At 41.0% G+C, this 11,182-nt stretch overlaps 1 protein-coding gene across 1 annotated transcript; it reads right to left on the bottom strand.

Moving 5' to 3' along the window:
- Window positions 1–901: 901 nt before the first annotated feature.
- On the bottom strand, window positions 902–4,338 carry GJB7 (gap junction protein beta 7). The gene is made up of 2 exons (XM_065681294.1): window positions 4,282–4,338; window positions 902–3,012 (listed from the first exon to the last, which is right to left on the bottom strand). The coding sequence occupies exon 2, from the start codon at window positions 2,978–2,980 to the stop codon at window positions 2,189–2,191; it is 792 nt and encodes a 263-aa protein (XP_065537366.1). The 5' UTR covers window positions 2,981–3,012; window positions 4,282–4,338; the 3' UTR covers window positions 902–2,188.
- Window positions 4,339–11,182: the final 6,844 nt, after the last annotated feature.

Raw genomic sequence — 11,182 nt, 5'->3', positions numbered from 1 at the left:
AGTCGGCGTCACACAGTTACTCCATAATCATTTTTCAGACTATTCCTCATGTAAGATGCTGGCTTTGTCAAAACTTGAAGTATCATCCAAGACTTGAAATGTTGATTTTTGGAATTTATTTATCATTTCATGGCTGTTGAAGATAGAAATAAAACCTTGAATATACATTCCAAAGAATTAAAGTTCTTGTTTTACAGGAACATCTGGGGACCGAGCGAGAAGCTCCACCAGCCACAGAGCTTTAGGGGGATGCTGTAAAACCCTTCAAGCCCTGACTTAGTATACTTCAATATTAGACAGCAGCTAATGCACAAATTTAATCAGAAACCTGTGTTGGCTAAACTGTGTTTGCTTCTGTTTTCTCTCAAATAAACGTTTTTTTTTTTTTTTAAATGGCTAAATACTTTTTCATTCATGTGCTGTCTTAAAATCTGTCCTCAACAATGAAAAAAGCAGTCACTATGGAATCATTTTTTACTTTGATAGTGTTGACCTTGTCTTAAAAAATGAGGCATTAGGATATAAAAAGGCCAAGATAATTTGGGGTTTATTCTCCACCTGTGGCTGTCCCAGTTATACAGGGTTGAGGGGCAGTGGCTTTGCTTCATGTGCTTCTTGGGGAGGGGGGGGTGTCCAGTCACTGCACAAGAATTTCTAGCTGCATTTCTGCCATGAGCCATATTCTGTACTAGAGATTTAACAGAACACGTTCTGAGTGCTGTACAGTCTCCATATGCATGCTGACAGCATCACTTGAGATGTAAAACTTCAACTGGCCACAAGCTGGCAAGCTGGTAGCTGAGGCTGCTCCTGTCAAGCTCAGGAGCAGCAAAAGTGTTTTTACCTTTTGTAAAAGCAGGGGTTTGTTGTTTTTGGTTTTTTTTTTTTTTGGGGGGGGGGAATAGTGCATAGTTTATTCATTAACTCTTAAAGTTAATTCTGTATTGCTACCCCAGGACTCATAAAAGTAATGCTTCATAAGCAAAGATGGGGGGATCAAGTGAAAAAATAACTAGTTGACATCCTTCTGCTATTGTTTCCTTCTCTTTATCATGGCATGAACAATAACATCAGTTCAGCGTTAAGGCAGCTCCACTTACTGCAGATGGTGTTTTTCTCAAAAAGGTGTATTTTGATCAGACTCAGTACTGAGGTATGTTCAGAGGTCTTTCATTCCAGCAATGGAAATGTATTTCAGCTACCCAGAAATACGTCTTTTTAGGTGCCAATTTCTATCATCTCGGAAGTCTGGGTTCAACAGAAGACTAGATCCTAGAAGAAACTGCTACTGAATGCCAGGACTACTGGCTTGCCATGTGTGGGCTACATTTCACCACTCGGATCCTGGGGAACTGGGAATGATCTTTTTCCATTAAATGCCACAGCCACAGAGCAGAAGAAAAGTCAAATTACTGAGAAGCTGCTTGGTGCAGGTGACCAGGAGTTAACTCTGGTACATGCTGCCTGCACAAGTTTGAGGAAGTACCTTTTCTTACAGGACACACTCTGATGATAAATGCCCTAAAAACTGTAAAGGGCTCAAATACCTCCAGAAGGAAATGCTCCACATATAGCTTAATAACCAGCCCTGTCTTCGTCACCATGGGCTAAACTATATGTGTCTGCCACTTCTTATTTTCTTTCTTTTTATTTTGAGATGTTTTACAGTAGTCCAGTGGAATGGGCTTGTGCCCACCCAGCTCACTTCCAGACACCAGCAGCCATCATATACAGTGACTTATACTCAGTTTCAACCACTGTCAGAGCCACCCACTCAACCAATGCTGTACATGCTCTTACTGTTCAGCGTCTTCATCAATCCCAAGTTTTTTCAACTCTCCATATAAAAAGCCTCTTTTTGCTTGTACCAAAGCAATCCTGTGTAATATTCAAAATATTGCTCATTGAGCAATTGTTTAGGTGTGATTTATCATAAGCATCTGCATTTATAGTGAAGCTTCATGGAGTTTTCAGATTTCTACACCTCGTTTCACCATGAAAAGATTTAGATGATTCTATGTATGACATGCACAGTGCAACTGAATTTATCTTCTCAAGTCAGGGGGAATTAACAGACAAAAAGTATTTCCTACATAATTATCTATCTTTTCAGTTCTGTAAAGCATGGATTGGAAAAGCAATTGGCCAAATACAGTTTGTGCAGCAGGAAGTGGTCTCCAGCCTTCTTTCAAGTTGACAGGGAATTTTTTTCACGTTCATTTTGCATATTTAGAGGCAGGGAGAGGGAGCTGTCATGGAACTGTCCTGCAGCTGCTGCTCTGTTGTGAATGGTGGTTTCTGATTTGTGGCAATCACCTGAGTCTTGATGTTTCTTTATGTATCTCGTCAGATAGCATTTTACAGAGTATTTGAAAATGAGGTAACTTAATTCACTTAGATTTAATACAATGCACAGGCAGGAAGTTGCCACCAGAAAATAGAGGAAAATCATCTTCTCTGTAGGTTTGGAAATATAGCAGTCTACAGTACTGGGACATGGTCTTATGTCACATTTCACAAGATGTGGTACTTCGAATCCATTGTACAATTTATAAAACAGAACAAGAAAAACTATTTCAAATCCTGTTTTTAAGATAAGGCTGACAAGGTAAGTGCACAGCAATCCACCATCTCTCTCTCCTGCACTTTTATAAAGTTTCTGGTTGTGGCGTTTCTCTCTGTTCTCTCGGTAAGCGACATGAAAAACAACCAAGAGCGAAGGGGTGGAGACCATGATTAATTGCAAAGCCCAAAGTCTGATGTGGGAGACAGGGAAAAAATGGTCAAAGCAAACATTCTCACAACCAGGCTGCTTGATATTGCATTCAAATTCATCATGTTCATGTTTCCAGATGTTTTCTGCAGCTGCAACGTAAACCAGTAAGCGGAATACGAATACAACTGCCACCCAAATTCTTCCAATTCCTGTTGAATATTTATTCACTCCACTCAACAGATCACGTAGGAATCCCCAAGTCATTTTTCTCCTCAAGGAAAGAAGGAAATGCTGTACTGAAGAAACACAAGATCAGAGAGACACTTCCTCTTGGGCAAAGAAAAATGAGACGTTCATTCAAGGTGAAACATAAGCAGTAGCTGAAGCAATTTAGAATGATTAAGCTTTTAAAAAGGAAACCAACAACAACAAAATGCTCTTAATTCTGATAATTTGAACCTTCTGAGGCTATTACACAAACCTAATTTGCTGTTAAAGTAGATTTTGTCTGTCAGGCTGAAGCCCAATCATTCTATTAAACTGTCCTCTGCAAGTAAATGTGCCTGTTCTTCCCGAGGGTCTCCTGAGCATCAGGTAGAGATTTCTCCAGCAAGTTCAGGCTAGCATTCTACCACTGAGGTACACTCAGCTTAGCCCTGTAGTTATGCAAAATACTATGCACAGCCAAATCAGATTTCACTTTCAAATTTCGGTATAGGAGCCACGTGTCCCACAAAAGGTTGACTACCAGAATGCAAATGGTTTTCTTTTTGTCTGTGGTCTAACTTCCCAGAAAACTTGTGCAGTATTTTAAATCCTGTTCTGCTTCATTGGATTTTATTTGTTGTATTTCTTATCATGTAAGAAATGCACTAAGATTTCCTTCAAAAAAAAAGATTTTTTTAATAGTTTCTTTTCCATACAAGTCTTCCTCTGTCCTAACTCTCCACCACTTCTTTTGGAAAAGCAGTCTAAGGAGCCACTGGTAGCCAGACTCTCCTCAAAGTCAAAAAAAGCCCTGACATAATCACCAAGAGCATACATTCACCTTCCCACCAGGCCCCGCACTGAAGGTCTGTGTGGATCTTTGAGGATACGAAGCTCCTCTGTTTTCTAAGAACAAAAAGTAGATGTCTTCCCAGGACAAAGAATGGCTGGGAGACATGAGGAGGGAAATCTGAGATCCAGATTTGTGGATCTCAGATTCCAGATTTGTGTCTTCTAACTTCTTCATCTCATCTACTGCTCCTGCAAGTTCTGCCTAGCAAGAGAGAAAATGTACCCCTTTGAGGCTGCACTGGCACATGCAAATCCCAGTGCTGCTGTTGTAGCTGCAGTTGGCACTGAAGGATGAGCAAGTTCAACTGGTAAGTCTGAGCACAAGGAGTAAACATGCCGTGGCACCACAAAGGTCAACAGAGACAGAAAGCTCAGTACTTCTTTTGCTGTCCCTTGATTTTGCAGCCCATCCTGACTTCTGCCTATGGCCAGACTTCTGCCAGAAAGCAAGGTTATTTGCCTGTTTGAGTATTCCTGCTTTGCTATCATTAGAGCTGTTGACTTACTTGAAGAGCTGAGGGACAGCTGCAGAAATTAGTATTTCGCTGATCTATGTTGAAGGATGTTGAAAAAAGATGTTTTCACAAAGAATGGTTACCAAGCTACTCCTTTATGCTGCAGGTAAAAAAGAATAATGGGAATATCAGTTGGCTTACATGCTATCAGACATATGCTTATATGCTTTTAAATATGTTTTGCAGGATGGTGACTTTGTTATTAAAGAACTATTTCTGTCCTCCATGTCTGCAGAGCTCAAGCAGAAGTTTAAATCAAGCTCTTCAAGACATCAGCACTAGGGCCTTAATGCTTTCTAGATAAGTCAATACCTCAGTCTCAAAGGAGCTGAATAGCAAAGCATTTTACTTAGCATATTACTGCTATGTAATAAAGTACAGGCATGGAAAAAAAACATTCTCATCAGTGAGCATGAATATTAACACGTGTGAATGAATCTAGTGGATGAGCTGACCTCTGGAGGAGATTTGAAGGAAAACCTCAAAAGGCCTTTCCTAGGATTCACAAGCACAGTAAAAGGGAAGACTGAATATTGTTATTTCATAGGAAAAAAGCCCGGCTGTGAGTGGGCTTTTGCTAATGGCCATAAGATCTGCACCATCCCTTTGTAATATAAAAAGCCTAATGTCATCTATCAGTCCTTGACTAGAGTTTCACCAGTTCTGAGCTTCCAGCTGAACAAGTCAGGACAGATGTGCAAGATGTGCCATATAAAGGGTATTAGAGTAAATGTCACCCAGATTAACGAAGACTGAACTTTAAAAATGCAATTAATTCACTGAAAAATTGCAAAGAACATATGATACAAGAAAAAAAACTGGATTTCAAAGACATGGAGCTATTCAACAAGTTGAGAAAATTGTCCTCATGGCACAGCACAAGTACAGACTAATGAAAAGTTAAATTAGCTGAGGCTAGAGAAGACAAAGACTTTTGTTTTTAAGGCTGTATGAAGTTCAGAGCAAGGTGAGGATTCAGAGGACAAAAAAGAGAAATCTTCAAGCAAGCACACAACTGAGCAGTAAGAAACAGAAGACAGTGGTATGAGGTTTTATAACATTTCTAGAAGCAGCAGTACACATGGAAGCAGATGCCAAGAGCAGTGTCAGGGCGTGGCACTTCAGCAAAATTACATTCTAACGTATTGACAAGAGAGGAGAAAATGTGATCCACATTCTTGAAGCCAAAGGGAGATCTCAAGCTTCGCATTCGAAGGAGATGAGTTTTGTGCAGAATGAATCAAAGAGAGTCAGGAAGGGAAGCTGGCTAAAGCCATTTAGTAGATTGTGGAAAATGTAGATTACATCAATTTGCATCACGGTAATGGCCAATGTTGAGCCTAACAGTGAAATGACTGAAAGGATTAAAAATGCAACAAACAGGTGAAAGGGGTATCTATTTGGCACAGTGGACATAAAGACCACAAAAAAAAAACCTAGCCTGTATTGGAAATTACAAAAGAGGCATCAGAAAGTCTTAAACAGTCAAAGAAAGATTATTTGCTCCAAGAGCTCAAGAAAAAATTGAATGGAGTAAGAAGTGAAGAACATGGATTTGATGTTAGATTTACAGCTCGATGAAAAGTGACCTATAGACACTTCATAGAATCATAGAATAGCTAGGGTTGGAAAGGACCTTAAGATCATCTAGTTCCAACCCCCCTGCCATGGGCAGGGACACCTCCCACTAAACCATGTCACCCAAGGCTCTGTCCAACATGGCCTTGAACACCCCCACGGATGGAGCATTCACAACTTCCCTGGGCAACCAATGCCAGTGCCTTACCACCCTTACAGTAAAGAACTTCTTCCGTGTATCCAATCAAAACTTCCCCTGTTTAGTTTGAACCCTTTGTTAATGTGTAATAAGAAATTGAGTTCTCTCCTCAAAACATCAACAATCTAGACAGAGAGAACATGTGCTGTGGAGGAGGAGATGTCCACTGGAGGGGTGATGTGCTTTATCCAGCATCACTCAGCACATCAGAGGCAGAGCCAAGAAAAGACCCATGGTATCTCATAGCCCTGTCCCTTGCTTTCCTCTTCCTTAGCTTACTGATTATAACTTCTCACTGTTTCATGCCTATTACTATCTTCCAGTTCCTTGGAGCAAGAAATAAGCTGTTTGGTACACTGGAAGATAAATGGGTATGATGATATTAAAAGTAGAATTCCACAGACAATTCAATAGTGCTTAAAATATACATGTGGTGTGTAAAAACATCAGCTTAGGTATTTATTTGCCAACAGGAAGGCAAAGAAAAAAACCTAGATGGCAGAGGGTTTAGCTGGTCATTTAGCACTAGACCAGAGCTTGCTTGTTTGGGTTTTACACCTGACTTTCCCATAGACTTCTGCAGTGGCTTGTGATAAATCTCCTTCCTTTCTGGGCTTTGGGATCTTAGATGCCAAGCATTCATTTATCTGAAAATATCACTTATAAACTACATCTTCAGTAGGCTTCATATCCTTAAGCACACTTGGCATTCTTTTTTATAGCCAGTGGTGGCAAAATCCCGTCTTGTTTTGTATTTAGCGAAACCACAAACACCACTTAATAAACCAGCTGCTGCTGAATGTGATGCTTTGCCAGCTGCTAATTGCTGTGGTCGCTCCTCCACAGCAATGAATGGGTTTTGAGAGAGGGCAGACACAGTTTGCTTTGTTGCTTTGGTAAACTGTGTAATTAAAAACAAACAAAAAAACAAACTCAGAAGTAGCCAAAATTACTTTGTTGGTTTTTTTTAAGTCATGATGTCTGTATTTTGACTACACAACTGCTACTGAATTTCTCATCACCTCTGCGCCAAACCAATCACCCATCTCTCCCATGCTCCGTCTGCAGCAAATTACTTTCAACATTAAGAAGTATTACTGCTCCATTCAGGCTACCATCATAACATTTTAGTCAGCTCATAAAAAAAAATGAATTGACAAAGTCAGAAGATTTACACTTGAACAACTGACTGTCACTGGCCACATTTACAGTTTGTGACTCCTTATTAGTTATAAAGCATTGCAATAGTGCAATGAAAAGACGATTAAGGTTTATGGTAGTTGATGGGACATTTCATGAGGCTATTCTAAAGCCTCTTTGACATTAGAAAAACAACTTCTCATTTAGTAAAACTATATTTTATAACAAGAAACTCTAACTTACCTGTGCTTCACTGAATGATTACATCCAGATCAAAGCCTTCTAGTGGCATTAACAATCAATGACTCATTTCCAAGAAAGGGAGTTACTGCTTTAAGCCTTGAAAATGGAAACTGCTAGTCTCCTAGGTAATACAAACTAAATGAGTGAAACCTGATCTCATCTCTCCTGGCACACTGTTCAAACTAGAACCATAAGGTGTCTTGTATCACCAGAAATATATGAGGAAACTACAGCATTTGTTTAAAGTCACAGACTTTGTATCTTTTGAACACTCACTGGCATTAGGTCTAATGCTGCACCCTTTGTGCTTTCATGTTAGTGACAGCACAACCTGAAGACACGTGTTGTGGCATCCAAAGCAGTGGGCAGTGATCACAGAATCACAGAATCCTAGAATGGTTTAGGTTGGAAGGGAACTTCAAGATCATCTAGTTCCAACCTGTCTGCCATGGGCAGAGACACCTTCCACTAGATCACGTTGCTCAAAGCTGCACACAACCTTGCCTTGGACACTGCCAGGGATGGGGCAGCCACAACTTCTCTGGACAACTTGTTCCATTGCCTCATCACCCTCACAGTACAGAACTTAATGATCAGTGACCCTGTATGAGACACGTGTAGCCTGTGCACTTGCAAGTCAAGAAGTCACTTGACCATGTCAACCTTGCATGAAGACATGCAGAAGATGCCCTGCAAAGAGCCTGCCTTTCACATACCATTCTTACAGGAATGACCTGGAAGATCTGGCTAGCTCCCTATTTCAGATGCTGCTTCATTACTAATTTTCATCTCATCCAACTTATGCTCTCCCTTTGATACTAACTTTACTGCAATATCAAAGCAGCAAGAAGGGTCTTTATGAAATGCTTCTTGACCCTTAGCACCCCTTCATAGTGTGGCTTCTACGTGTTTTTTCAGAAGAACATTTTCCATGTGAAAAACTAGAAAACACTGTATGGAATGACTGTAACATTCTGAAATCATATAATTAAGAGCATTAACACCCACCAGGTTTGCTGTCCTGCCTTGTGCATCCTACCAACCATCAACATTTTGCAGTCATTTTCACCTGAGATGTGGCTATACCACTGAGTGATGTTACCAAAAAAGCAGAAAGACTGAACTCCTTGCCTCAAACGGATTTTTCATGGTACAATTCATTCACAGTATACTTTATTTAGCTTAAACTTACTGTGGTTTTTAGCTGGGAATTATATGCAAATCTTCAGTAGTTTTATGGAGAGGAGGGTATCACACAGCCTAACTCTTCTGCCTGAAATAGGACCTTGGTACTGTCCCCAGAGAAGTTGATGCCTCCAGAGGGTGAGTGAAGGTATCAGAGTTGGAGCTGGACTGCAGAGACCACAGAGACTTCCAGCTGCCTGACGGAGGGAGCTATCAGGCAGGCACCTTCCTCCCAGCACTGCTGCTGAATGCCTGACAACAGCCACAGTTAGCTGAATGACATTCAGTTCACATCAGGAATTCAAAGGCCAAAATCACTGTAGAAATATTGTGATGACCTGTAGTACTGGGAAAGCTAAAATTTAACTTCAGATCTAAACTTTATTACGGCATTAAAGGCACCTGTGCAATTGTAACTGTCCTTCAGAGACAGAAAACAAAGAAGTCCCAACAGCTCATTTTTTAATAATTGGAACTGCATGTTTACAATCCAATCACTTAAATATCAAAGCTGTTTAAACATCTTTATGACACCCACAGTTATATCCCTACTGTATCTAGTATATAAACGTTAGACACTGCCACTCTCCAGTGTATTTCATTACGTGGTGGTATTTATACATTGAAAGATGACTGTGAGGTGTAGAGAATCTGAAGACCTCAAGATTACGCCATCAGAGTCCCTTACTACAGAGTTAAATCTCCTGTGAAATTCCTACCCTCCAGAGTCCTCCCAGCAGCTGTATTCCCTGCCTGAGTTCTGAAGTGTGCTAGATCAGACAGGGTGCTAGCTGAAGGATTTTAACTTACCACAGCTTAAGCTGATTGAAAAATCCAGTACTGTAGGCAGAGGTTAGTTGTGGTCTGTGCCCCCACTTCCAACTGTACTACCCTGCTTACATCAGACTGCCTCACCCAGCCAACTGAAAACATAAACTTTGTTCTTTTCAATTTTCTAGCAATGTTAGTTTTCAGCTGGACCAGGGAGCAAAACTGGTATATGCCAAGGGTGAGCAATTCTGAGTCCTCATGCAAGGTCCACAAGTGAAAACAGGTCTCCCCCTACCCCCTCATTTTTGGAGGTGCAGTCTTAGATTAGTTCAAGTTGGTCTTTAAACCCAACTCCAAGGTGCCTTAGAGGTTGTGTATTGTTGTAGTGAGCAAATTCAGTGTTGCACGTGTTTCTCTGCTCTTCATTTTTAATAGAAACTAGCTTTTTCTTTCCAGGAGGGATGCTTTGGGGTTTGATATTATTCTGTTCCCAGTCAGAAACAATTTGCCCACCCACTAATGAAAGTAGAACCAAGCAAAGTGCCTTTTTCCTCCCATTATGAATTCAGTTAAAAAAGATTTGTAAGCTGTATCAGTATTTGAAGAATAACAATTGCTCTAATCTTTGCTGCAAGGCATGGCTGGGTGATTTGTTTGTCTTTCACAGGCACAGGCAGCTAACAAGTGCTACAGAAGGCATACACACAATGTTACGAAACACAGAATATTCACTCTAACAGATTTTCATTTTTAAAATGATAATTGCCTTAAAACTGTCAGTAGTAGGGTCCCAGCCACTACATGCTGCTGTCTGAATGCTCTGCTTCCTTTCAATGGGAATGATACAAATGAGCAACAGCAGCTGCAAAGCATCGTAAGGGCTCTTGAGACTGACTTGAGCTGAGCAACACCACCACCAAAATCTCTCAGTGCCACCTCTGTCTAGCTAGAGATGTTTGTTTCTTCTTCTGCAATTATGTCCTAAATATGGCAGTACTGTTTCACATGCCTCAGTACTCTTCCCATTAGCTATGAGTAAGGTGCAGGAAGTACTTCCCAATTTTTAATTTCCCTTCTCCCCCAGACTTGTTCAGGACGAAAAATTCCCAACTGTCAAATCTAACTAAAATGTCGTGAAATTCACAGTGTACAAGGGCATGCAGTGATAGGACAAGGGCTTTAAACTGGCAGGGGGTGGATTTAAACTAAATACTGTGAAGAAGTTCTTTATTGTGAGGCTGGTGAGATGTTGGCATGGGTTGCCCAGAGAAGCTGTGGCTGCCCCATCCCTGGCAGTGTTCAAGGCCAGGCTGGATGGGGCTTTGAGCAACCTGGTCTAGTGTGAGGTGTCCCTGCCCATGGCAGCGAGGTTGGAACTAGATGAGCTTTAATGTCTCTTCCAACCCAACCCATTCTGTGACTCTGTGATTCATGTATGAAAACCCTAACAACCACATAACGGAAACTGCCCGTCTCACTACACGTCAAAGCAGTGCTGAAGTCCCAGTGTTGATGCAAAGCCTATTTCTTCTGTTCACAACAGCTCTGTAACTGTCTCTCTAACATAGGGATATGCTTACCGGTAGCTTGAGGCATTCTGTGTGTATTTTAAAAACAATGTGAAGCTCTGCTCTTGTGCAGTATTTGAGATAAGGAGGAGCTGTGAGGTGAATTGGCTAGATGCAGCGGTATGCTGCTGCTCCTCAGTCGCATCAGGCTATCACATGCTAAAGACACCTGTAGAACACAGCATCAGACTTCCTCGGTCCCCAATGG

This window comes from Lathamus discolor, chromosome 5 (assembly GCF_037157495.1).
Source record: "Lathamus discolor isolate bLatDis1 chromosome 5, bLatDis1.hap1, whole genome shotgun sequence".
Classification (NCBI taxonomy): domain Eukaryota; kingdom Metazoa; phylum Chordata; class Aves; order Psittaciformes; family Psittacidae; genus Lathamus; species Lathamus discolor.
This window is presented reverse-complemented; position numbering and strand designations above follow the sequence as displayed.

What these genes read in the sequence shown, in the direction of transcription:
- GJB7 (XM_065681294.1), bottom strand. Translation starts at nt 2,980, where the DNA reads ATGACTTGGGGATTCCTACGTGATCTGTTGAGTGGAGTGAATAAATAT.